General features: G+C 35.5%; 1 protein-coding gene across 2 annotated transcripts; it reads right to left on the bottom strand.

Annotated features, from left to right (window-relative positions):
- Positions 1-294: 294 nt before the first annotated feature.
- On the bottom strand, positions 295-27,102 carry LOC128241497 (neuronal acetylcholine receptor subunit alpha-3-like). Of its 2 annotated transcripts, none has more exons than XM_052958450.1 (9): positions 26,951-27,102; positions 11,634-11,776; positions 11,009-11,053; positions 10,184-10,293; positions 9,741-9,846; positions 7,840-7,964; positions 7,385-7,500; positions 5,055-5,255; positions 295-4,146 (listed from the first exon to the last, which is right to left on the bottom strand). In XM_052958450.1, the coding sequence occupies exons 1-9, from the start codon at positions 27,003-27,005 to the stop codon at positions 3,719-3,721; spliced, it is 1,329 nt and encodes a 442-aa protein (XP_052814410.1). In that variant the 5' UTR covers positions 27,006-27,102; the 3' UTR covers positions 295-3,718. The 2 variants fall into 2 exon arrangements, with proteins under 2 accessions (XP_052814410.1, XP_052814409.1); XM_052958449.1 differs by lacking the exon at positions 26,951-27,102 and adding an exon at positions 13,017-13,118.
- Between the last annotated feature and the right edge of the window lie 451 nt (positions 27,103-27,553).

The following is a 27,553-nucleotide window of genomic DNA, read 5'->3' as shown; positions in this document are numbered from 1 at the left end:
ATTTTTTCGATTAATTTTGACAGACAGACAGACAGTTTATTTTGACTTGTACAATGTACATCGTCAACAACACATATGTTTATAATTATATATATCAACGTGTAATCATACACTTTTTTGTATATCGGTTATATCGAATATTCGCTTTCTCTAAGTATTTTCCGAGGTCCCAACGACTGACAATAAGCGAGAGTTGATTAACGTAAATTGCTTTATTTCTTTAATAAACTACACTCAGTAAAGAAAACGTTGAACATAACCATCCATTATGAAAAACATGAGATTTTGCTTCAAAACAAGCGCTTTTATTTCATTTAACAGCAAAAAGAATTTACCCGAAATAACAATGTTAAAAAATGTAAATAATTTGTGATGCTTAAAAATTAAATGGAAGAATGAATAAAAGTGAATAAACCAATGAATAAACGATCAAATGAATGAATTTGTTCATTTTTGTTTATGATGATATAAATTTATACATATTTATCATAAACAATGGCGAAAAAGAAATACCGAATGAAAAACAGAGTGAACGAAGGAATACGTGTTAAATGAGATGCGTCGTGACGTCATATTTCGTGATTCATAATCATACTTAAGATTTCACATTTTATAATCTCAATATTTGTTAACAAACAATTCCGATTTGATATCAGCAGTAAAAATAATTCATCACATAATATTCGTAGTTGTGGCACTATCTGGCTCAATGTTGTACATGACATATATATCAGCAAAGTTTTAGCAGTATCTGCATGCTAACAGTAATGTCTTAAAGCTGCATTCTCACAGATTGACCGTTTTTATTTTTCGTCATGGAATGAGCCAAATTTTGTGTAAATATCTGAAAACCGTTGATATAAGACTGCTTATAAAACTAAATCAAGAGATCTTGTTAAAAGATATTAATAAAGCTTGTAAAGAATTGAAACCTGGGCGCTCAGGAGGTCCTGATTATGTCATTAATGAATTCTTTAAATATGCTCCCAATAATGTACTTGAATACCTACATAAGTTGTTTAATAAATTGTTTGATATAGGATATTTTCCAGACTTGTGGACTGAAGGCTATATTGTACCAATCTTTAAAAAGGGAAGTAGGGAAGACCCTGGAAACTATAGGGGAATCACTCTTCTTAGTACATTGGGAAAATTATTTTCCAAGATAATAAATAACAGACTAACATGCTGGACAGAGAATTATAATGTATATGTTGAAGCACAGGCTGGTTTTAGACAGAAAATGAGTACTGTGGATAATATTTTTGTTGTTCATGGACTCTTACAGCATTAGTTAAACAAAAATAAAAGGTTATTTGTTGCCTTTATAGATTTTACAAAAGCCTTTGATTATATTGAAAGACAAACTCCTTTTTACAAGCTTATCAAATTAGGATTGAGAGGAAAAATTTATGATATTATTAGAAATATGTATAAAAATGTTAGATCAAGAGTTAAAAGCAATAATAAGGTTAGTGATGAATTTAGTTGCAACTTAGGTGTAAGGCAAGGGGAAAGCCTTTCCCCATTTTTATTTGCTATGTATCTAAATGACTTAGAAGAAACTTTAATCGTGAAAGGCCATGATGGCATTGATATTGGTATGTTAAAACTATATCTCATTTTATATGCAGATGATATATGTATTTTTTCTGAAACGGAAAAGGGACTACAAAATGGTTTATCTATATTGGAAGAATATTGTAATAGATGGAAGCTAAAAGTAAATGTCAGTAAAACTAAAATCATGATATTTATAAAAGGTGGACGGAGATTAGGTAATATTATATTTACTTATAACAATGAAGAAATTGAAATTGTTTATAAATTTAATTATTTGGGAATTGTGTTCACCGCAGGTGTGTCTTTTAATACGGCCTTTGAAAGAATAGCTGGTCAAGCCATGAAAGCAATTTACACTATGAAGTCATATCTTGTTTAATTTCCATACATCTCTGTTAGTCACAGGTTAGATTTATTTGATAAACTTATCGACCCAGTGATATGTTATGGTAGTGAAATCTGGGGATATTCTAATGCACCAGTCTGAGAGAGATTGTACCTTAGATTTTATAAGCAGTTACTTGGAGTCAAATTGCAGACACAAAATGTCTTTGTCTATGGTGAATTGGGCAAGATGCCATGTAAAAATAGGACTATGTACAATGTCATTAGATATTGGACTAAGATTATATGTACATCAGATATAAAGTATGCTAAACTTGTATATAATATGATGTTAAATGACTTAGATATTTATCCAAATAAGCCATCTTGGGCAAAGCATGTTAGAAACATATAACAACGGTTAGGACTTAACGATGCATGGTTATTCCAGACCGTAGGAAATGTGAATTTGTTTCTATACCATGTAAAACTAAGAATAAGTGACCAATATAAGCAAGAATGGAATGCAGATATACAAAGTTCAAGTAGAGCATTAACGTATAGACTGTTTGCTGAATTTAAATTTCAACCATATTTAGATATTGTTAACATTGAAAAGTATAGAATCTCATTAACTAAATTACGTGTTTCGTCACATAGACTTTGTATAGAAACAGGTCGACGGAACAAACCTACACCTATTCCAGTTAATGAAAGAGTCTGTTTTTATTGTAACTCTTAAGAAGATGAATTTCACTTTATTTTCGAATGTGAATGTTTCATTGAACTAAGACAAACACTAATAAATAGATATTACCGTACCAACGCTAATTTTATAAAGTTCAAAGATTTATTACAATCAGAAAGTTGTGTTGTTTTGAAAAAATTAGCAACATTTTGTCATAAAGCATTTGCTGCAAGAAACTTACTATTTTATATATATATATACTAGTACGTGCGTTGCTAATACTCAAACATTGAGTTCTGCCTGAAATAATTATTATTTATTGTATTGCAAGTTACTCTCCTTTCGCTGTATCTTACTACATGTACATAATACTCATCGCCAACCATATGAATGTATTAACCATTGTATTTGTATACTGTACTCATGGGCTTATGCCTACTGTATATGTTTTTCCACAATAAACAATATATAAAAGATCAGTTGGCAGATTTGATATCTGCGATCAAAAATTGATGTTTTATGGCTAAAGGCGTTACTAACGATTTAAGAAAAAATGAAATTTTTGGCACCTTTCCAAACAATTGCGATATGTTCTATTGTGATTTATCTTATATGACTGAATTGAAAGCATTGATGACAAAATCAGCTGATTTTGTGAAAAAAAGAAAAAGAAAATGTCATATTGGTCAATCTGTGAGAATGCAGCTTTAAAAAGGTAAAAATGTAATATAATTATACAGTTAGTTTTATAAGTTAGCTGATTAAGTTTTTTTGGTTCTTCTTTTTTGTAGGTATCTTGATAATGGCTTATTGTTCAGAGCGTTGTTTAAGTTAACATCTTTGCAAACGAAATCAATGTTAACTTTGAAAGGTGAAATATGTTATGATGTGCTCATGTATTTTAATAAACCAAAAACGTACAGCTTAAACAGTTGCCTCAAGTGTATCCATGACACTTCCAGAGAAATACAGATTTGAACGTTAACAACGAAAAAGTTAACAAAGTTGTTAACTTTAACAAAATTCTGAACAATAAGCCATTCTTATTCATTAGATATTAAACTCAATAATAATTGATATCTTTGATCGTTAGAATGCATATTAATGATATTGTAATCTTTAATTTCACGGTAATTCCAAAAACTACGCCGCCTGATCAGAATTCCCACCAGCTACTAGAGCTATAATGAAGGAAATATTCATGATCACAGTAACAGCCATAAAAATAACAAACAGAAATCTGTCCCAGATGATCGCTATCTCAGACCATGATATGTCAGCCAAATCCGTGTCTCTTCCCAGCGACATGGTCTCCTCATCGTTCTTCGCCGGCGATGCTTTTTTCAAGTCCGTTTGTGAAAGCGGGACTACTTTTTGTGTTCTTACACGTGACGTCAGCAGTTCTTGCTTAGTTGAACACACAACCCTCGCTGCGAATCTGGTGACGGCTAAAACGCATCCATGGACGCCAGTTAATTTTGGACGACCCTCGGTATGGTACATCAATTGGAGTAGGACTGTTAGAAGTATTCCAACGGCTGCGAGAACTGTGATTACTCCAAGATACAATCCTGAAAGGCAAGATACAAACATGAACGATAAGAGATATAAGCATAATAATATTATACACACATGAACGACACGATACAAGCATAATGGACACGGTTCACGTATGGAATACAAGATATAAGCATAAAAGACACGATACAAGCATAATAAAAATGATACGAGCATACAATAAATATACAAGCATAACATACACGATACGAGCAAAACAGATAAAATACAAGCATAAGAAACACAATAAGGGCATGAAATATAAGCAAATATAGACGCGATACGAGCTTAAAAGACAAAATACAAGCATAAGAAACAATCACTTATAACAAAATAAAAGATACAAACCTGAATAAAAAGTTACAAGCATGTTAGTCCAGATAAAAACATGAAAGACAAGATTTAGCATGAAATATAAGATACAGTCATGATATACAAGATACAAATATAAAAGACGACATACAAGCATAAAAGACAAGATACAAACATGGAAGGCAATATACAAATATGAAAGCCTTAATGCAAGCATGATGAATTCAATATATGAGCATGAAAGAGAAATCGTTTCTTTGGAACTTCGTTAAAGTAAAAAAATATGTAAACGCTTCGAAAGCATATTGCCAAGAAACACAATTAGAATCTGCAGTAATGCACGTAAAATACACATTTTAATGACAAGATGAAGCGTGATAAATAATGGATTGTTAAAACTAAAATACTGACAGCGGGACCCTTATACCAATGTTGATATGCGCTCAAATAGTGATATTTTAAATAGCGTTAGTAACGGTTAAAGGTTGAATTATCAATAAGGCAATCTCGATCTTTATGTATCACCAACAGTCTGTGGTTCCATATATCCCCCACCCATAGGAGCAAAACATTAATTAAGTATAAACTCCAAAAGGGAATCAAAATTTACCGAGAACTGATACTGTAATCGAAGTGGGTGGCAGGGCATCTGATGTGATGGTCAGAAGCACGGCTAACGCCAGAAACACCGTCAAAACGTATGATAGTTTCTCTCCGCTTTCAAACGGCACGATGAACGTAAGTGCGACCAGCAATGACGTCACAATCACCGGCATCATGACGTTCAGATTGTAGAAATCCGTTCGGCGTCCTGAAAGTGATCGTTGTTATAAAAACTTATACTAAGAAAGTATTTAGAGAAATATCATTACAACTAAAGACCTTTTTGTATTTAAAACTGTTCATAATTTTATACATGGTTTTTTAATGCGACTTAGGATAAAACCCCGATTTCTACGAACATTTAATCGAAAAACAGAAAGTTTCTTACAGTGACAAAGACATGATATATGTGAACATTTGTTTTATTCGCGGCCTCTTACTATCTCGTTCCACGACTTATAAGTCTTTCTCATGGCCAGGACTTAGTTATGTCGTGGCCACGATTTACTAACTCGTCCCCACGACTTTATATGTTGTGGCCACGACTAAGAGATAACAAGGTAGTGACCCAAAACAACTTTGTCGTGGGAACGAGATTACAACAATTCACAATAGTCACCAAAAAGCCACCGTAGTTTCTACCTACCCATAATTGAATGACACATTTTGTAAAGAATATTTTCTAGAAGTTAATTTAGAAGTTAGTGACTTTGCTGCCATTTATGTCACAAAACAATGAAAACAACAGGGAAAAGCCCAGTAGCATTTAATCATTCGGAACTCCTCGGCAATCTCCGCCATACGAGGACCCATTCGGAACTCCCCGGCCGTTTATGTCACAAAACAATGAAAACAACAGGGAAAAGCCCAGTAGCATTAAATCATTCGGAACTCCTCGACAATCTCCGCCATACGAAGACCCAATCGGAACTCCTCGGCCATCTCCGCCATACGAAGAACCATTCGAACTCCCCCCGTTTATGTCACAAAACAATAGAAATAACAGAGAAAAGCCCAGTTGCATTTAATCATTCGGAACTCCTCGGCCATCTCCGCCATACGGCGACCCATTCGGAACTCCCCGGCTGTTTATGTCACAAAACAATAAAAACAACAAGGAAAAACACGTAGCATTTATTCAAACTAATCTATGAAAGTTTCTTGGCCATTTTCTTTCAAAACAATTCATCAAAAACAACCTCGGATGTATATGGACGGTTTACCATGTAAGATTTCTTTATATTTAACAACGCTACAAGTAGACCAGACTCTGTGCTGCATTGTTAGTTTTCAGGCAACCAGTCCCTTGTCTGATATTTAACCTAGTACAGGCAGACACAAAATTTTCGTCGCCACCATTTTAATTTTACGATCTACTTGTGCACCGGCATACATTCAAGGCTCGTCGTATGGCGGAAATTGCCGATGTGTTCCGATTGGAATAGGGCAAGTCGTATGGCGGTGATTGCCGAGGTGTTCCGATTGGAATAGGGCAAGTCGTATGGCGGAGATTGCCGAGGTGTTCCGATTGGAATAGGGCAAGTCGTATGGCGAAGATTGCCGAGGTGTTCCGATTGGAATAGGGCAAGTCGTATGGCGGAGATTGCCGAGGTGTTCCGATTGAAATAGGGCAAGTCGTATGGCGGAGATTGCCGAGGTGTGCCGATTGTCCATCAATGAGTGTTGATTTTAATTATTCGAGTTAAACCTTTGCTACTTAAGAAGTGATATTCCACGAATTATTTTATATACATTTGGCAAGACAGCATATACGTTTGCAAACTCCACGCAGTGTAACTTCCCTTAAGTAAAGTAATCACTGATCCAATGCAAATTATTTGACCATGGATAGATATCACGTGATACATAGATTGTAAATTATCTTTGATTGTGGATTTTTTTTTTACCTCCATACACCTTGAATAATTGAAAAGGTTTAAAAGCTATCGGAATTTCTCGGCCATTATCCTTCGAAAATAACCTCGGGTGGATATTATGAACGGCTTACAATATCGGAATTATATAAGTCTAACTACGCTGCCAGTATATTGCGTAGTAATTTCAATTATGCAGTTAAAATTGATGATTTTTCTCTGGGGAATTTTTATTATTCATGCAAGAAAACCGTTGACTAGCATCAATTTAAACCTAGTCATACAAAATACACGATAAAACTTAACAATTAATTAATATTATTATTTATGTTTTACGAACTACTGCTTCTGATATACCGGCATACACACGAGTATGTTTTCGTTGGAAAATGGCTGGGGCTGCCCGAAGCTTTCCTGCTTGTCAGGGGAGATCACTGAGAAGGTGATTAAAACTTAAGCATACTTATGATCAGTTTATATTCCAGCACTGGGAAGGTCCTTGTTGCACCACTGTCCAAGATTTCCACGATAGATGAGGTTGTAGCCTCGCTTCGTAAGACCACCCACTCGCCATGGGTTCTAAAAATAGAACGTGTGTTTATCTTATTTGCTCGAATTGCAAAACGCTGTTTTGAATCGGTTTGTTCCCACTTTCCCAACCGCTAATTTTCACACTTAAAAATTATCATCAATAATCTCTTCGCACCTAAAATTTACCTCTATTTTCTATACTGTTCAACAAAAATGATATGTCTTTACGAGATAAATCACGAGATAAATCATTGAAAAAATAACATATAGTCCTTACAAACTTGGGGGAAGGACAAGGTTGACTTCCGAAGCGGTGTATCTCCAGCCCAACATTAAGGAACATCCCTTTACATCGTAGGCTAGTAAGTCGTGTCGAAATGTACTTACTCAAAGTCTTCCAGGTTGATGGGCGTGCTGGGAAGAACCAAGTTGACTTCAGAAGCGGTGTATCCCCAGCCCACAATCTTCAAGGAACAGCCCTGCACATCGTAGGGGTAGTAGGTTATGTCCACCTGGAGATGTTGTGAATGATAAAGTCGTATGCATTAAATGTTCAACTCATAACAATGGTTTATTCAATCGAAACCCGTTGGCTCGATATCCCAGGGGCCGGCCAAATTACTTCGAGCCTCGCGAGTATCGAGCCAAGCGGAAATATTTACAAAGCGTAAAACAAATTCGGTCTTTAACATCCTATTCCAGCCAACGAGGAAATCGAGCCAAGCGATATCGAGCCAACGGGTTTCGACTGTAGTGGATTTCAGTGTCAACCATTGGCATCAAATTATGCATTTAAATAGAATAATTTACATAACAACCCAACTTTGAGTTCCTGGGGCCATGATTAATGACAGACTCAAGTCCAAGTCTAGACTAAGACTCCGAAAAGCATTTATCGAAGTATCATCTTTGTTTTATTTCTTTTACAAAATTTCATGTCAGTAATAGTAAATCATTTAACTATAATTCACCATCGTTGCTTTGTTTTGCAATTACATGAAGATTTCCAATTTTGAATATTGAGTCTGAACTCAGAACTGAAACATTTCGTAATCACTGCCCTATGAGACTGTTCAAAATAAGTACATATTACAACACTTCAGCTTAACAAGAAGATAATTGTATTGCTAAGCATGACTGTTTGGGTCGTTTTAACTCACATCTTAAATAACCCGGGTGACAGCGCTATACACTAGTGCCTGTAGTTTTCACTGACCGTGTCAATGAAGTAGTTTTCACTAACTATGTGAAGGAGGTAGTTTTCACTGACTGTGTGAAGGAGGTAGTTTTCACTGACTATGCCATGAGGTAGTTTTCACTGACTGTGTGAAGGAGGTAGTTTTCACTGACTATGCCATGAGGTAGTTTTCACTGACTGTGTGAAGGAGGTAGTTTTCACTGACTATACCATGAGGTAGTTTTCACTGACTGTGTGAAGGAGGTAGTTTTCACTGACTATGCCATGAGGTAGTTTTCACTGACTGTGTGAAGGAGGTAGTTTTCACTGACTATGCCGTGGGGTAGTTTTCACTGACTGTGTGAAGGCGGTAGTTTTCACTGACTATGCCATGAGGTAGTTTTCACTGACTATGCCATGAGGTAGTTTTCACTGACTATGCCATGAGGTAGTTTTCACTGACTGTGTGAAGAAGGTAGTTTTCACTGACTATGCCATGAGGTAGTTTTCACTGACTGTGTGAAGGAGGTAGTTTTCACTGACTATACCATGAGGTAGTTTTCACTGACTGTGTAAAGGAGGTAGTTTTCACTGACTATGCTATGAGGTAGTTTTCACTGACTGTGTGAAGAAGTTAGTTTTCACTGACTGTGTGAAGGGGGTAGTTTTCACTGACTGTGTGAAGGAGGTAGTTTTCACTGACTGTGTGAAGGAGGTAGTTTTCACTGACTATGTCATGAGGTAGTTTTCACTGACTGTGTGAAGGAGGTAGTTTTCACTGACTGTGTGAAGGAGGCAGTTTTCACTGACCGTGCAAATGATAATGTTCTCACTGATCGCGCCAAGGAGGTAGTTTTCACTGACATTGACAATGAGGTAGGTTTCACTGACAGTGTCAATGAGGTTGCTTTCACTGACCATGTCAATACTGTAGTTTGCCCTGACTGTGTAAAGGCAGTTGTTTTCACTGACCGTGTCAATTAGGTAGTTTTCACTGACAGTGTCAATGAGCAGTTTTCTTGTTTTCCTTGATGTATGTACCTTATACATAATTTTGGTTAATATGTTGGTACAAGGCGTGCATATGTAATTACATTATGGTATCACTTACCTCACAATGCACGTTGAATGCTCTTGGCGGCTCCCACTCCACAAGTCCCAGATAGTCAAATCTCAGTAGCAGCGAACTATCTGTTACGACACCTAAATCCTCCAGACTGTTAGAAGAAAAATGTATGATAAAACATGTATCCCAACGTTATTTTTCCAAGTTACGCTCTCCCTAACTTTAAATTCTGACCGCCCGTGCTAACCAAAGTAGCAGCGCTGTGTTTTAAGCCACCCTATATCATAAATACTATACAAAGAAAGTATGGTGTAACAGGTAAAGAAACACTATTTCACTAGTTACAAATTATTGAAAATAACATATTGCATATGTTATGAACCGATTATATCATTATGAGCGAGATTATTAACCTAGAAAATGACCTATTTTAGGAAATAACTTGTTTGATGAATATTGCCCCTGGCGTTAACATATTTTCTACTTACGAGTTATCGATGACTACCTCTGGCTTCCATATTTTGGACGGTTGAGCGAAGGCACTTTCGATGTCGTCATAGGAAGCTTTAGTGTACGCTAAACGGCTGTCCTCCCATTCCTAGAATAATGTAAAGTACAACTAGCGTACATTATTGAAAACATTGTCCTCCCATTCCTAGAATAATGTAAAGTGCAACTAGTGTACATTATTGAAAACATTGTCCTCCCATTCCTAGAACAATGTAAAGTACAACTAGCGTACATTATTGAAAACATTGTCCTCCCATTCCTAGAATAATGTAAAGTGCAACTAGTGTACATTATTGAAAACATTGTCCTCCCATTCCTAGAACAATGTAAAGTACAACTAGCGTACATTATTGAAAACATTGTCCTCCCATTCCTAGAACAATGTAAAGTACAACTAGCGTACATTATTGAAAACATTGTCCTCCCATTCCTAGAACAATGTAAAGTACAACTAGCGTACATTATTGAAAACATTGTTATACTTATTAAAACCTTTTTTTTGTTCAATGTCATGCATTACCAATTTTATGTTTCTTTACAAATTTAGAAACACCTGCGTCAGAATTTAAGAATATTTTATAAAGTTCCATTTTCGACCAATCACAAGACACTATTTCATTTACCCCGAAGACTCGCTTTTATTCGCCTCCGAACAAGGATTCAAAGAGATCGCCGTAAATGACTTTCCCTTTTTGTGCTCATATATTCTATTTATTTTGAATAAACATGTAAGTACCAATTATTGAAATGGTATTTAGAATAAATGTCGGCAATAAACATATACTCATGTAAAATAAACCTACCATAGTAAGCCATCCAGCTAACGTCAACTTCTGAGATTTTAAGTCCTGTCAAAATACAAAGAAAGTATAATGGAATATAGCATTTCTGCATAGTATTCATCGTATTCATCTCATGTTGGGAAAACGCACACTTTCCTAATAATGCGTGTTTTCGTACGGTAGAAAGATGAAAATAACGAAACAAAACATACATAATAACAAAACAAAACATATAATAAATATTGCAAGAAACGAAATGCTCTCGTCAGAGCTGTGGGAAGACTCTAGATGTCATTCACTGTAGGGCTCGCGGCATTTGGGTTACAACATAACTCGTTTGGCAAACATCCAACAAAACAGTGGGAGTAAAACTCCCCCTTTTACCTAAAAAATATGTTTCAGTCACACGAGGGAATGTGACAGGTTCAATCCATAATGCAGCCACTATAGGGCGGGGGTAGACCTTTAAAAACTGAACAACCACGAAATGCCCTCTATGTTTAAGCGTACTCTTAATACAATAATTAGTGATCCACCTGTTGGTGTTAAGGAATGTGAAAACCCCGTCAGTTGCACTTATCGTAATTTAAGCATGCATTTGACAAACGAATAATGTCTTTAAAATTATTATATAAAACTAACAAACCAGCTCATCAATGGCTAGGACGTTGAGGCCGATTTTGACCTCTGTTGTATCGGCTGGTCGCGATACTGGATCATAATTGGTATCCAACTTAGCCGTGCGTATCGCTGTTTCTTGTGCGGCCGAATAAACTCCTTCCACTGGTGCTGTATGAACAAAATGATATTGTAAGGTGAAATAGCTTGATCGCTGTGTTTTCTGTATGGCCGAACATAAGTATGCTATTTCTTAAGCGAATTAAAGGGCTGACTTGAAAAAGGGCAAATAACATCAAATAGAAAGGGCTGACTTGATAAAGGGCAAATAACATCAAATAGAAAATTACTACTCAGAGTTCCATGTGTTATTGTGTGTGTTTTTTCGTTTCTTTTTAAAACATGACAGTGTAAGTAAAGCAGGGTTATACCATATCAGACCATGGACTACTTTCCATTTTTGTTGAGGTTAGAGTTTATTTTTAGAAGTAATTTCTTCCTGAATCAGTAATCTAAGGGAGGGTTAGGCCCCCCAAAAATGTAACAGCTTAAAAATCATAACGTGTGTCAAAAAGACCTGTCAAGCACTGCATGACCCCCTCCCCCTCCCCCAAGATATTGTGTCGTCATATTAATTAATATTTACACTAAATTTACGCTCTACATAATTTTATGCAAACAGTAGGCGTAGCTATATGCGCATGCGCAGTTATAGCAATTATCTTAATCATGAAGAGTCGTCTTCAGCAAAAAGTTACGATTCTTCACAAATAAAAAAAAGATTTAAAAATCTAGCGCCCCTGATTGGTTCAGAAAGGAGGGCATACAATAAAAAGGTTGTGCAGCTTGCTGAACATGCAGGATAAACCCTATCTACTTTCATCATTTTCACCACAGTGTTCGTATTCTTTAGCCGGAAATGGCCACTTTATCGAATATATAGTGGTTATGTTCAGCTAATTATATTCTTATGTTATTTAGTATTAAGTACAAAAGTGAAACCCTTTTTCTAATATATAGTGTCTGGGGTAGTGAAACACAAGAACTCAGTGTTTTAGCGCGCAAATTGGACAACACATGAAATTAAATTAGTGGTCTGTAACCTAAAACTTCTATTTTAAAGTATTCAATAAAAAATAGTGTAATATAGCTTAATAATAGCAAGACCAAACACTCAAATTAAGGAATCTGTTTAATCGAAAAATAGTTCGACCTAACAGGAACATCGAGAAAAAAGAGTTCAACAAAGCGAGGTTCGACTGTATATATACATATACTTCCTCATTCATTCATAAGTTTGAGAAAAAAATCAAAAATCAGTTTAAACATTTCTTCAATTTTTACCTTCGTTATAAAGTTCAATTTCAGTTTAAAGAACATGATTATTAATATATTAAAAAATAAAACTTACCACAGTTTCTCGCCAGCAAAAGAGCACAGAAAATCCAAAACGGAACTCCTTTTATTGTTAGCTCCATATTATTATTTTTTTTACAAAAGTTTAAATATATGAACGTCGTTTTTAGATGAACATCTTAAACAAATAATTATGAATGCTTTATAACAACTTGCGAATGATACTTAGGAGTATTCATTTATCTAAAAACCTAGTGCGTCATTGAATTGTGATTCTGTTCAATAGGAAATGGATTTCGCAATTGTGTTTAATTGATAAGAAGTTGTCAAAATACGTATTGATGTTTTATTTGATCAAAAAATGATTAGGAGCCTTCTTTAAAATATGGCATTAAATATTAATATTAGTCCAATAATATTTTGTATAAATTTAGAAATGAAGAACAAGTTCAATGGGAAATCGCCTGATGTTTGCTGTTTGTTAGAATGGTTCAAGCGAAATCATGTCGAGAAATTGAACTATTTAATATAATTGGTAATAATTAATACAATATTCAGCGTCGAATGTTATTGATGTGTTTTATTAATATTTAGTGGTCAACATAATATTTCTTTCCAGATTGCATTATTTCTCAAAAATTTCTAATACATTAATATAGATATATATAAAACATCAATATAAAAACATACACATACTATGCAAAAAATAACGCCGCAAAGTATCCAGTTCTTATTTATTTTTTATCTCCGTATTTAAAAAAAAACTCAATGTGCGTAAATAAGATTTGCATATACTTTAATGAAAAAGAAGAGCTGAATTCAGTACTTTATAGTAATATTTTCGGTTCTTATTTCAAATGGCTTTGTACTCTTCAATTACAGCCTAAGCAAGCAAACACAATTTGTGAAACGTTATATTATAGATTGCATTTCAATTATTTTTACGTTTAACTAGTTTGAAATAAACACAATTCGTCATGATATGGATATTCACGTAAAGTGAGTCTACGTTGGTTTATGTGATATGTTTGAGACTGATTTTAAAGGAGGCGGCGAAATGTAGAAAACATCGTATTATCACTTGTTAAGAGGTATTAAATGTTGCATAATTCCAATAAATGATGTCACCATTTTTGGCTATACGGCCTCTACTCTTTTCTTGTTTTTTCATCATCGTTAATCGACCTCAAACGCTTACTTAAACTACCGTAGACTCAATCTTAGCCTGTATGATAATGTCCCCTACATCAACCACAATCGCTTACTTAAACCGCCGTAGACCCTGTCTAAGCCTGTATGATAATGTCCCCTACATCAACCACAAACCCTTACTTAAACCACCGTAGACTCAATCTTAGCCTGTATGATAATGTCCCCTACATCAACCACAAACCCTTACTTAAACCACCGTAGACTCAATTTTAGCCTGCATGATAATGGCCCGTAAATCAACCACGAACCCTTACTTAAACCACAGTAGACTCAATTTTAGCCTGCATGATAATGTCCAATTAATCAACCTCAAACCCTTACTTAAACCACCATAGACTCTAGTTTAGCCCGTATAATAATGTCTCGAAAATCAACCTCAAAGCCTTACTTAAACCATTGTAGACTCAATTTTAGCCTGTATGATATTGTCCAAATATTTGACATATCCCCATTGATCGTTATACTAAAATATATCTGGATACAAACAATGGTTGTATTTTAACTAGCCGGCTCACCTTTCGTCCTTAATTTATTGATGAACTTGGCATTGTCTTTATTTAATCGAACCACACGCTTTGAAATCGTATATACAATCAAACAGAGATTTCAATATTTTAAATATAATTTGAGATACATGTTGTATTTATACTCCGCTGAACTAAAAATAATTAGGTATGGAGTAAACTCGGCCTAGTTGATATTGAATTAATTAACTCAAGTTGGACTACAACAAAAACAATCAAAATTGTCGTAGAAAAGTTAAGATGGGATTTTTCGTGCATAAAATTTTCAAAAGTAGTCCGCGCTTTTTGGCCGTACTTAGACTTGACCCCGCCGTGGCACCATCACGTCTTAAATTGTGCTTAAATGCCGTTAATCACATGAAAAAGAAATGTCTGTAATTCACAGGTAAATCCGGATATGAAAAGACTTGAATAAACAGAGTGAGATACAAGAGATCCGGGTGCCATACTATAGCTCTTTGCGAGGGTCGAAAACACTGAAACACGAGATTATAAGTATCTTCTATGGCCGAGAGTGTAAGATAGGTTAATTCCGACCCGAGCGTAGTGTGTTTTGCGGAAACGAGGTTTACCGAGTTTCCGCAAAACACCCTACGCGAGGGTCGGGATAAACTTATCTTACACGAGGGACTATGGAAGATACTTGTTCTCCCTCCTCAGTTGAACAAAATTAAGTAGAAATGTATTTTTTGCTGGAACTCCTTTGTGCTTAGTAAAAATAATTGCGTTGTCATGGATATGCGGTCAGTGATTCAGATTATGCAAATAGTCAAATAGGAATTTAAGTAGTTCTAAGGAGAGTGAAGCATTTTTTATTAAAAGGTGCGTGAAAACTATTTTATGGTGACATTTGAAGCGAGAAATAAATAATAAGCGTTCGAAATATTGCCACAAGACAAGATTTTCCGTTCTGCTACAAACGACAGTCTTCAACAAGGGAAGTAATTACAATATGGTGCCCTTTAAAAAGGAGTTCCATACGGGCATTTTATCTTCATCCTTGGGCAAGATTATAAGTATCTTCCATGGTCGAGAGTGAAAGATAGGTTCATCCCGACCCGAGCGTAGGGTATTTTGTGGAAACGAGGTTTACCGAGTTTCCGCAAAACACACTGCGCGAGGGTTGGGGTGAAGCTGTCTTACACGAGTAGCTATGGCAGATGCTTTTTCTCCCACCTCAGTTAATCAAAATTCAGTAAAAATGTATTTTTTTGCTGGCACTCTTTTGTGCTTAGTGAAAAAAATTGCGTGTGGATATCCAATAATTCGTGGTTGTCATGGATATGCGCGCACTGATTCAGACTATGTTGGTTTAAACATATTTTATTCAACATATCTCTATATACATATAATACACGTTAAATATAATTTAAGTATTTGCATTAATATATTGAATCGGATTGAAACGAAAGCATAGCTTATAAAGTTTCTCTCCGTGAGAATTAAGTTACACGTTATGCAGAGTAATGAGAAGGTTAGACAATTTTAATTACATGTATATATGTTGTTAATGAAAACATGCAGAATATTATCTTAAGAGAACGAAAGAAAGCGTTTGAAATAGTGTATAAAAATGATGATTTGGGTAACAAAAAAAAGATGGATGGATGAAAAAAAGTAGACAGAGCGAGAGTATATGTAAGTTTGATGATAGTTAGATTGATGATAGTTGGGTACCTGTACCGTTTGGTAGAAAGGGTCAAGTCTGGGAATATAGCATAATCAGAAGCGTTTCGAGTTTTGTAAGAAGCTATGAACAAAACTGAAGATTTTTGAGTTGCTCTCGTTGTTAAGGGTAGGATCACCGTTGAGAATGATATCAATGTCAACACGTGTGATTCTAGACATATCACGAATTAAGGTTTGTCGAATATCCGTATACAAGGGACAATGCAGGAAGAAGTGAGTGCTACTTTCAACTTCACCACATTCGCATAGAGCAGAAATTATTATGTTTTTGCAAAAGAGGTGATAGTTAAGGGCACTACAACTAGTACGCAGTCGAGCGTGGAGTACCTGCAAGCGACGGCTACCGTTGTAATAGTATGGAGGGCAGACTGAAGATTGATTTGAAATAGATCTCTTGAAAGAAGCAATAGAAGGGCTGTCCCGCACATCCCGAGAAAGTTCATTCCATGCACGTACAGAAGAAGGAAGGAAAGAGGAAAAGTAAGAACTAGTACGTGACATAACCGTTCTTGTATTAGATGCATTGCGTAGTGGATAATTATGAGAACCAACAGTTTGGGGTGTAAGGGATGATAAATACTCAGGTACAAGGCCGTTGTCCATTTTATAGAAGAGACATAGTTTGTGATTGAGTCGTCTTTCTGAAAGAGTAGGCCAGCTCAGTTCCTTGTGAAGAACGGAAATAGATACTAGCTTTGTAGCCCCACAGACGATTCTACCGGCCTCATTTTGAATCTTTTGAAGTTCATTTTTTTCGTAGTCTGTACAATTATCCCACACTGTATCAGCATATTCAAGAATTGGGCGAATGTATGAAAAATAGATAATTTCTAGACATTTTCTGTCCAAACGGAATTTTAGCTTTCGCATGATGCATATGCGTTTGAGGGCCTTACTTCTAATGTACTCAAAGTGCTCGTGCCATGTACAGTCACTGGAGAGGACCAAACCAAGATGTTTGTGCGAGTTAGTTTCTGAAATTTGTTGACCATACATAGTTAACTCGGGGTAGAAACGAGGTTGTCGTTTTCGGGAAAACAAAATTGACATAGTTTTTGCAGGGTTAAAGGTTACTAACCATTTATCAGCCCAAGTACTTATGCTATGAATATCCCTCTGGATTATTTCAGTGGCCCTCAGGGGCTCATCAACCAGAATGTATAGACTGGTATCGTCTGCGAATAACCTAATATTACTACCAATATTAACAACAATGTCATTTATGAATATAAGAAATAAAAGGGGACCTAGAATGGAACCTTGCGGAACACCGGCCTCAAGTTGGGCCCAACTAGACCTGGAGCCAGGGAGAACTACGCGTTGCCTACGATTACTGAGATAGTCACGGAACCACGATAGTAAGTTGCCATGGACACCTGTTTCTTGAAGCTTCACAAGCAAACCCTTGTGCCAAACTTTATCAAACGCCTTGCTAATATCAAAAAATACTGTTCGAACTTCAAGGCCATCATCTAATGCCTTGCAAAAAGTGTTGTAAAGGAAAGTAAGTTGATTAACAGTGGAGTCACCTGGCCGAAAGCCTGACTGAAACGAGGTTAGAAAGTTTATATCACGAAGATGGTTAAAAAAATGTTTATATACTGCCCGCTCGAACACTTTTTCCATTGTATTAAGTAGGGAAATAGGACGATAGTTTACAGGAAGTGTCGGATCTCCCTTTTTGAAAACTGCACATACATTGGCATCTTTCCACTGCTTGGGAAACTGACCGGTAGAAAGAGATGTATTAAAAAGGGCACACAGCGGGCGAGCTAAACAGTGCGAGCATTCTTTTAGTATTCGGTTGCTTATTCCATCAGGACCTGAGGCTTTGTTTATGGGGAGGGAGGTTAAAATGTCGGTGAAATCACTTGGTAGCAAAGTTATATTATCAAGATTATTATTACCGTAGCGATTGTTTACCGGCGGAATGACATGACCACTATCGTCTAATAAAGATTGGTTTCTAAAATGTGTATTGATCAGTTCAGCTTTATCAGCGTCATCTAGACACAGTTCTCCGTTAGTGGGATCTTGAATTGCATTGATACATGGCTTAGATTGAGGATTAAGAAAAGATTTTAAAATCGTCCACCAGCCTTTAGATTGGACAGACCCAGAACAAATCTTTTCTGAAAGATTAGAATAGTAAGTTTCCTTTGCACTCCGAATGGTCAGAGTGGTTTCGTTTCGAAAACTTCGAAACTTATCCCAAAGTAGTGTTGAGTTTTTACTCTTAGCATTTTTATAGTACCGTTTACGCTTGCGAATGAGATTTTTTAAATGCAAAGTCATCCAGGGAACGTCGTCTGGTCGAATAACGACTGTTTTAGTTGGGATACATCTTTTGGCGTGATTCAAAATTGCGTTAGTTACATTGCCAGTGTATGTATTAATATTTGGATCAGAAAGAGAGTCCCATTCAGTATTGTCGAGACGAGCTCGTAGCTCCTCGTAGTTACCCCTGTCGTAAAACCATACTTGCCTCGGAAACGAGGTTGTCTTACACTTAGCGAATTTAAGTATTCCAAATATAGGACAATGGTACCGAATATTGGATGGGAGAAAAGGATCCCCAACACCCGAAGATATTAAGCTATTAGTGTTTGAAGCGAAGATCAGATCTAGTGTGGATGAGGTATTTTCAGTAAAGTGGGTCGGCTCGGTTATAACTTGCGAAAGTCCATAGACAGAACATAAGGTTTGAATACGCCTGGAAGAACTTGAGTTGCTTGAGTTGTAATTAAAATCACCAGTTATTATGACATCACTGATTCCTGTATCAATGGCAAGTCCCACAGAGTCCTCTATAGAATCACAATACGCGCTAGATGAGTTTGGTGGTCTGTAAAATGTCCCAAATAGTAAACGCTTACGGCTTTTCAAAGTAATTTCGACCCATATGCTTTCCAGGCAATTGATTTCTAAGTCTAGGCGGCGAGTGAAGTGTATACTATCCTTGATAAATACACAAACACCACCATGACTGTCGCCTGGTCTATCACGTCTCTCGACCGTGTGATAACCAATGAAAGATATATCTTCGCAAGAGATTGATTCATTAAGCCATGTTTCAGAAAAAGCTATAATATCAAATCCATTCAGTTCAGAGAAAAGTATATCAACCTTGTTTTGCAGGCTTTGTACATTGTAATGGATAAATGAGACGTGATGTTGTGACAAGAGGAGTTTTGATAAATCTGAACTGGATTCTGTTGAACATGATGAAAATGAATCGGGACCAGGATTACGGTGAACATCACCAGATAACAATATGAGCTGGACAATCCATAATTCAAATACAATGGCAGAGAAAACTGAGTAGACGGCTACAAACCATAACCCGTTACAACGGAGTTTTATTACATTAGGCTGGATCTTTTTTCCAGTGGTTGGCGTTGAGTATGAAACGTGGTATGCCTTTAGAGAAAACAGGGCTAAGACGTTGAATAGGATTGGGATGGAAAATATTAAAACTATACTGATTTTCCAATATCCCCCGACGTATAACTTTGTCAAACCGGCTACCGACGACCAATTATTACACAGTGCGTTCATGAAACAGAATGGATAAGAAACAGAAACAAAGTCACCGCCGATATCCGGTTGACGACATTAAATGTTACTGGCGAGTACCCATATACTATCATAAGGCAAGGAGTATGAAGACCAAAGTGTGAAGAAAAGAAAAGTTTACAGAATGATGGAGATCTAGAAATGTGACAAGTAAGAATAAACAAAAAAAAGTGATGTGTCATGTGGAAGAACCTAAGAGCGTAATAAAACCTTGGTCCTTAAAAATGATGATTAATAACAAATTTCTGAAAAACTGAAGTGTTAACAGATGTTGATGTAAACAACAATAGTATGTACAAAGAATTACATATACCTATATGCTAAATTAAAAGTTTCAATAATTTGTAACAAAAACAAATGGACTGTATATGCAGTGAGTGATCGGTTCATAATTAGTTATAGTACAAAGTAGTTACATATGTATATATATATATATATATATATACATATACATATACATATACACATATACACATATATATACATATATATATATACATATATATATATATATATATATATATACATATATATATATATATATATATATATATATATATATATATATATATATATATATATATGTATTAAATAGGCTCTAAACACTTAATAGCTACGACAAAGTAATGATTAAGTGTTGTAACTATACATATGCGCCCACAACAATAAATTGTTAGATGCGACTCAGTCAACCATTGACCTTGTATAGACACACACCAACCAACAGATTAGAAGCAATGATGTGCATCCAAATAATATTAGTATATGTTATATACTAACTTGATCAAAGGTTAACAATGATACAATTAATTTGGTACGTTACAATACTGTTTCAATAAATTAAATCATACAGTGAGCTCAAATTATGCAGGAAGTTAAAGGCATATATTTTAAAGTTATAGTACACATGTTTTGGTAAGAATCGATATAAACCAGAAAAGCAAACATTTAAATATATACGGAATTAATTTTATATACTACATGTGTGTTAAATCAATTTGTAAGTATACTGTTTCCAAAACAAAATTGAAGCAAGAAGTCGGAATATATATGATGTAGGTTAAATGCACATCATTAATAATAATACAACAGATGATGGGGTATTCAAAACTATAAACTATGGATTGAAGATATTTAAGTAAAAGCATGCTAAATTGTAAAGATACTACAATGATCATGTTAGTTTGTTCAGTACAAATACTGTTTCAATATTATAACGGGTCATGTTACCGTTAAGTAGTTTAGCACGATTTCATGTACTTAGGTGCTTTTACTGACCAAGTGGTTTAAATAAATAAATCCTCGATTTACGCACCTGTGCTAGTTCATGACCTATGAAAGCCTTACTGTTGAACAGTAAGTACCGTTATTAGTGTTTATCGATATAAAAGTACATGGTAAATTTAATGCAATGTATCTAATATACTTCAGATAAAATAAAACGTAACACTAGAGATGGTTAGTCACTGGGAGCCCGCCGAAAGAACAGACGCATACGACTGTTGTTGGGGTATTGGGCGAAGCACTGTCGAATTCTCAAACTTAAGAAGGTCGTTCGCTTTCGTGACTCTGTGGACGTTCATGTCGTTGTCACGAAGCAAAATAGTGCCGTCAGACGTCCATGCACTTTGAATTTGACCTTTGCGTGCGAGGAGCCTAGCTTTAAAGAACACGTTGCTTCGCGCTCTAGATAGATCCTCATTAATAAAGACCTTGTTATATAGTTCCTTCCCCTTTGCATTGGCTCGAATATTAAACAGTTTCTGGCGCGAGCGGTAAGACGTGAATTTTACTATAATGTCACGTGGTCTAATCGTACGAGCAGACCGATCAGTCCCCTGTGATGACCCAGGTACATATCGTTTTCCGACCCTATGCGACCTGTCGATCTCATCCAAGGAGATTGAGCCTCCCAAGTCCGACACCATAGATATGACTATATCGTCGGTGACTTCCCCAGCGGCCTCCTTTATGCCTGATATACGAAGGCTGTTTCTCCTGCTATATTGCTCGGAGTGGTCGACTCTTGACTCGAGTTCTGATACCCGTACTTTCAGAAAGTTATTTTCCGACTTTATGGTATCAAGCTCCTTGATAAGATTTTGATTGATTTTGCTTACTACCTTTGGAATAAGGGAATCAACCGCAGATTCGACTGCAGTTGTAATAGAACTCTGAATTTCAACAAGAAAAAGAGCCTTTAGATGATCTGATATGACAGTAATGTCATGCTGAGAAAGCTTTATGGAAGGACTGACGTCAGCAGTAGTGTCAGTGGAGTGTTCTGGAATGCTCGAAATGTCAAAAGACTCATGAGGCCTTGACTTTTTATTGTCTGTTGGCAGGTCCATTTCCGATGGAGAAAGTGAAAGGTTACGTTTGGCGACCGGCCCTGAGCCAACAGGCGTGGGCGTAGACGTACAGTGCTCCATATGTATTCATTTATAAAATTAACAATACGTATGTGTCCCTTTTAAAGTTCTGCAGTATACAATTTGATAGTACTTACATAGAAAACACCAAATGTCCAAAATCATCCATTTGTAAGTCCTCAAATTCACAATTTTCAAACATATACACTTCAAGTAACTTCACAGATTAAAAATCACCATTTTTAAGTCCTTAGCTCGACTACAAACTCGAAATTTTGTTTATTTTCATGACCGCGAGAAAATACGTCTGACCATCTCAAGATTAATCGACACCTCTACACAATCGACACAGACTATGTTAATAGTCAAATCGGTCTTTAAATAGTTCTAAGGAGAGTGAAGCATTATTTCTTAAAAGGTGCGTGAAAACTATTTTATGGTGACATTTGAAGCGAGAAATAATTAATTAGCGTTCTAAATATTGCCACAAGACAAGGTTTCCAATAAGCTACAGACGACAGTCTTCAACAAGGGAGGTAATTATGATGTGGTGACCATTGAAAAGGAGTTCCATACGGGCATTTTATCTTCGCCCGTGGGCAAGATAAGAATTTCTAGCATGGTTAAATTATTGGATCTACTTATCTGAGGTGGGAGAAATACATTTCCTCGGTTTTAATTGGTACATCTATTTCCCAGAACTACCCTTTTAATGCCGAGCGCTAGGTAAGGGAGCTGCTGGTACTGGGTTTGCCCTCGCGACCTTCTGCACCCGAAGCGAACGCTCTATCACTGAGCTTTCGGGACGGTCAGTGCAGATGTGACTGCCAAGATATATTGTTTCTTTTGCGTTTGACTTTCGGTAACGATCCTATTATCTTTGGGCAAAAGCTGCATTAGAATGCTCACTTTAATCATGTACAATTGAAACCCGGTATGGCGTACTCTGTTATCTCGATGTTCTGCTTATGTCGAACTTTTTTCATATTTTCGATTAATCATACACTCTTTGTTTAGGTCCCACAAATATGCATGCATTCGAAACTCGCTATGTCGAAGTCGTAGGGACCTCGGGTATTACTTCGAGATAACGAACATTCTATTTGAGCTATCCAAGACAATCGAAAACAGTACGATATAACCGGAACATCGAAATAAAAGGGTTCGAGATATCGAATTTCGTCTGTATATATAACCGAATAACCACCTCATTAATATGAGATATTCCGAAAACTTAAAGCTTTCATACCTACCTCATTCATTTATAATTTAAAAAAACAACAACACTTTCTGGTTCAGTTTAAACATACTTTAGTTTTAGTTTCGTAATAAAGATAAATTTCAATTTTAAAGAACATGATTATCAATATCTTAAGAAAAAATAACTTACCACAGTTTCTCACCAGCAAAAAAGCACAGAAAATCCAAAACTGAACTCCTTTCATTGTTAGCTCCATAAATGTTTTTTTCACAAAAATTTAAATACATTTGAAAGTTGTTTGTAGATGAACATCTTAAACAAATAATTATGAATGCTTTATAACGACTTGCGAATAATACTTAGGAGTATTCATTTAATTGAAAAACCTAGTGCGTTATTGAAATGTGATTCTTTACAATAGGAAATGGATTTCGCAATTGTGTTTAATTGATAAGAAGTTGTCAAAACATACGTATTGATGTTTTAGATGATCAAAACATGATTAGGAGCCTTTTTTAAAATATGGCATTAAATATTAATATTAGTCCAATAATATTTTGTATAAATTTAGAAATGAAGAACAAGTTCAATGGGAAATCGCCTGATGTTTGCTGTTTGTTAGAATGGTTCAAGCGAAATCATGTCGAGAAATTGAACTATTTAATATAATTGGTAATAATTAATACAATATTCAGCGTCGAATGTTATTGATGTGTTTTATTACTATTTAGTGGTCAACATAATATTTCTTTCCAGAATGCATTATTTAAAAAAAATCCAAGACATTTATATATATATATATATATATATATATATATATATATATATATATATATATATATATATATATATATATATATATATATATATATATATATATATGTAAAACATCAATATAAAAACACACACAAAGTATGCAAAAACCAACGCCGCAAAGTCTCCAGTTCTTATTTAATTTTTATCTCCGTATTTTAAACTTGAATAAAGAAAAACTCAATGTGCGCAAATAAAATTTACATATACTTTAGTGAAAATGAAAAGCTGAATTTAGTACTTGATAGTAATCTTTTCGGTTCTTATTTCAAATGGCTTTGTACTCTTCAATTACAGCCTGAGCAAGCAAACACAATTTGTGAAACGTTATATTATAGATGGCATTTCAATTATTTTCACGTTTAACCAGTTTGAACTAAACACAATTCGTTATGATATAGAAGTTCACGTAAAGTGAAACTACGCTGGTTTAAGTGATATATTTGAGTCTGATTTCAAAGAAGTCGGCCTAATATAGAAAACATCGTATTCTCTCTTGTTAAGACGGAGGTATTAAATTTTGCATGATTCTAAAAAATGATGTAACCGTTTTTGGCTTAACCGTCTCTCTCGATTTTTCACCATCATAAATCGACCACATACCCTTACTTAAACCACCGTATACTCAATTTTAGCCTGCATGGAAATGGCCAATAAAACAACCCCAAACCCTTACTTAAACCACAGTAGACTCAATTTTAGCCTGCATGGAAATGTTCCGTAAATCAACCCCAAATCCTTACTTAAACAACCGTAGACTCAATTTTAGCCCGTATAAAAAATGTCCCGAAAATCAACCTCAAACCCTTACTTAAACCACAGTAGACTCAATTTTAGCCTGCATGATAATGGCCCGTAAATCAACCCCAAACCCTTACTTAAACCACCATAGACTCAATTTTAGCCTGCATGGAAATGCTCCAAAAATTAACCCCTAACCCTTACTTAAACCACAGTAGACTCAATTTTAGCCTGCATGATAATGGCCCGTAAATCAACCACAAATCCTTACTTAAACAACCGTAGACTCAATTTTAGCCCGTATAAAAAATGTCCCGAAAATCAACCTCAAACCCTTACTTAAACCACCGTAGACTCAATTTAAGCCTGTATGATATTGTCCAAATATTTGACATATCCCCATTGTTCGTTATACTAAAATATATCTTGATACAAACAATGGTTGTATTTAAACTAGCCGACTCACCTTTCGTCCTTGATTTATTGATGAACTTGGCATTGTCTTTATTTAATCGAACCACACGCTTTGAAATCCTATATACAATCAAACGGAGATTTCAATCTTTTAGATATAATTTGAAATATTTACACTCCGCTGAACTCAAAATACAGTCAAACCCCGTTGGCTCGAATTCGCTTAGCTCGATTTCGTCGTTGGCTCGAACTGGATGTAAAGGACCGATTTCTTTCAACTAAAGCTAAGCATTCCCGCTTGGCTCGAATTTCCCGAAACTCGAGGTATTTTCGCCGGTCCCTGAGACTTCGAGCCAACGGGGTTCGACTGTAAACAGGTTTGGAGTAAATTTGGCCTAGTTGCCATTGAAATAACTCAAGTTGGACTACTACAAAAACAATCAAAATTGTCTTAGAAAACTTTAGATGGGATTTTTCGTGAATAAAGTTTTTCAAAGTCAGTTCGCGCATTTTGGCCGTATTTTGACTTGACCCCTCCGTGGCACCATCATGACCTAAATTTTGCTAAAATGCCGTAAATCACCTTAAAAAGAAGTTTCTGTAATTCCCAGGTAAACCGGATATGAAAAAAACTTGAATAAACAGAATGAGATACAAGAGATCCGGGTGCGATACCCTAGCTCTTTGCGAGGGTCGAAAACACTGAAACACGAGATACACCTTTCCTCGGTTTTAATTGGTACATCAATTTCCCAGAACTACCCTTTTAATGCCGAGCGCTAGGTAAGGGAGCTGCTGGTACTGGGTTTGCCCTCGCGACCTTCCGCACCCGAAGCGAACGCTCTATCACTGAACTTTCAGGACGGCCAGTGTAGATGTGACTGCCAAGATATATTGTTTCTTTTGGGTTAGACTTTCGGTACCAATCCTATTATCCTTGGGCAAAATATGAATTAGAATGCTCACTATAATAATGTACAATCGAGACCCGCTATGACAAACCCTGTTATCTCGATGTTCTGCTTATGTCGAACTTTTTTCATTTTTTCGATTTATCATACACTCTTTGTATCTGTCCCACAATTATGCATGCAGTCGAAGACGTAGTGACCACGGGTATTACTTCGAGATAAAGAACATTCTATATATGCGACAAACAAAAAAGTGTATAAATAAATCCAAGACAATCGAAAACAGTTGGACATAACCGGACCATCGAGATAAAAGGGTTCGAGATAGCGAATTTCGAAGGTATATATAACCAAATGACCACCTCATTATATGAGATATTCCGAAAACGTAAAGCATTCATAACTTATTCTTTATTTATAATTTTTAAAAAAGAAATTTCATTCATTTTAAACATTTCTTCGATTTGAGTTTCGTAATAAATTTCAATTTCTGTGTAAAGAACATGATTATTAATATCTTAAGGTGCCACACTTACCACAGTTTGTTACCAACAAAAAAGCACAGAAAATCCCAAACGGAGCTCCTTTCATTGTTAGCTCCAAAAATGTTTTTTCTACAAAAGTTTAAAAATATGAACGTCGTTTTAAGATGAACATCTTAAACAAATACTTATGAATGCCTTATAACAACTTGCGAAAGATACTTTATTAAAATTTAGTGCGTCATTGAATTGTGATTCTTTACAATAGAAAATGGATTTCGCAATTGTGTTTAATTGATAAGAAGTTATCAAAACATACGCATCGATGTTTTAATTGATCTTAAATGATTAGGGTCCTTCTTTAAACGTATGCATTAAATATTAATATCGGTCCAATAATGTTTTGTATGAATTGCCAAATGAAGAACTAGTTCAATGGGAGATCGCCAGCATAAATGATGTTTGCTGCTTTTTTAGAATGGTTCAGACGAAGTCATGTCGAGTAATTTAAACATTTGATATAATTGGTAATAATGTAAACAATATTCAGCGTAAAATGGTATTGATGTTTTTTATAATATAATATTTAGTGTCAACATTATTATTTTCTTCTGAAGTGTTCCAAAAGATCAGCAATCATTCGTTCTTGATTTTAAT

Source organism: Mya arenaria, chromosome 7 (assembly GCF_026914265.1).
Source record: "Mya arenaria isolate MELC-2E11 chromosome 7, ASM2691426v1".
Classification (NCBI taxonomy): Eukaryota; Metazoa; Mollusca; class Bivalvia; order Myida; family Myidae; genus Mya; species Mya arenaria.
Note: the sequence above shows the minus strand (reverse complement) of the source record. Positions and strands in the feature narration are given on the sequence as shown.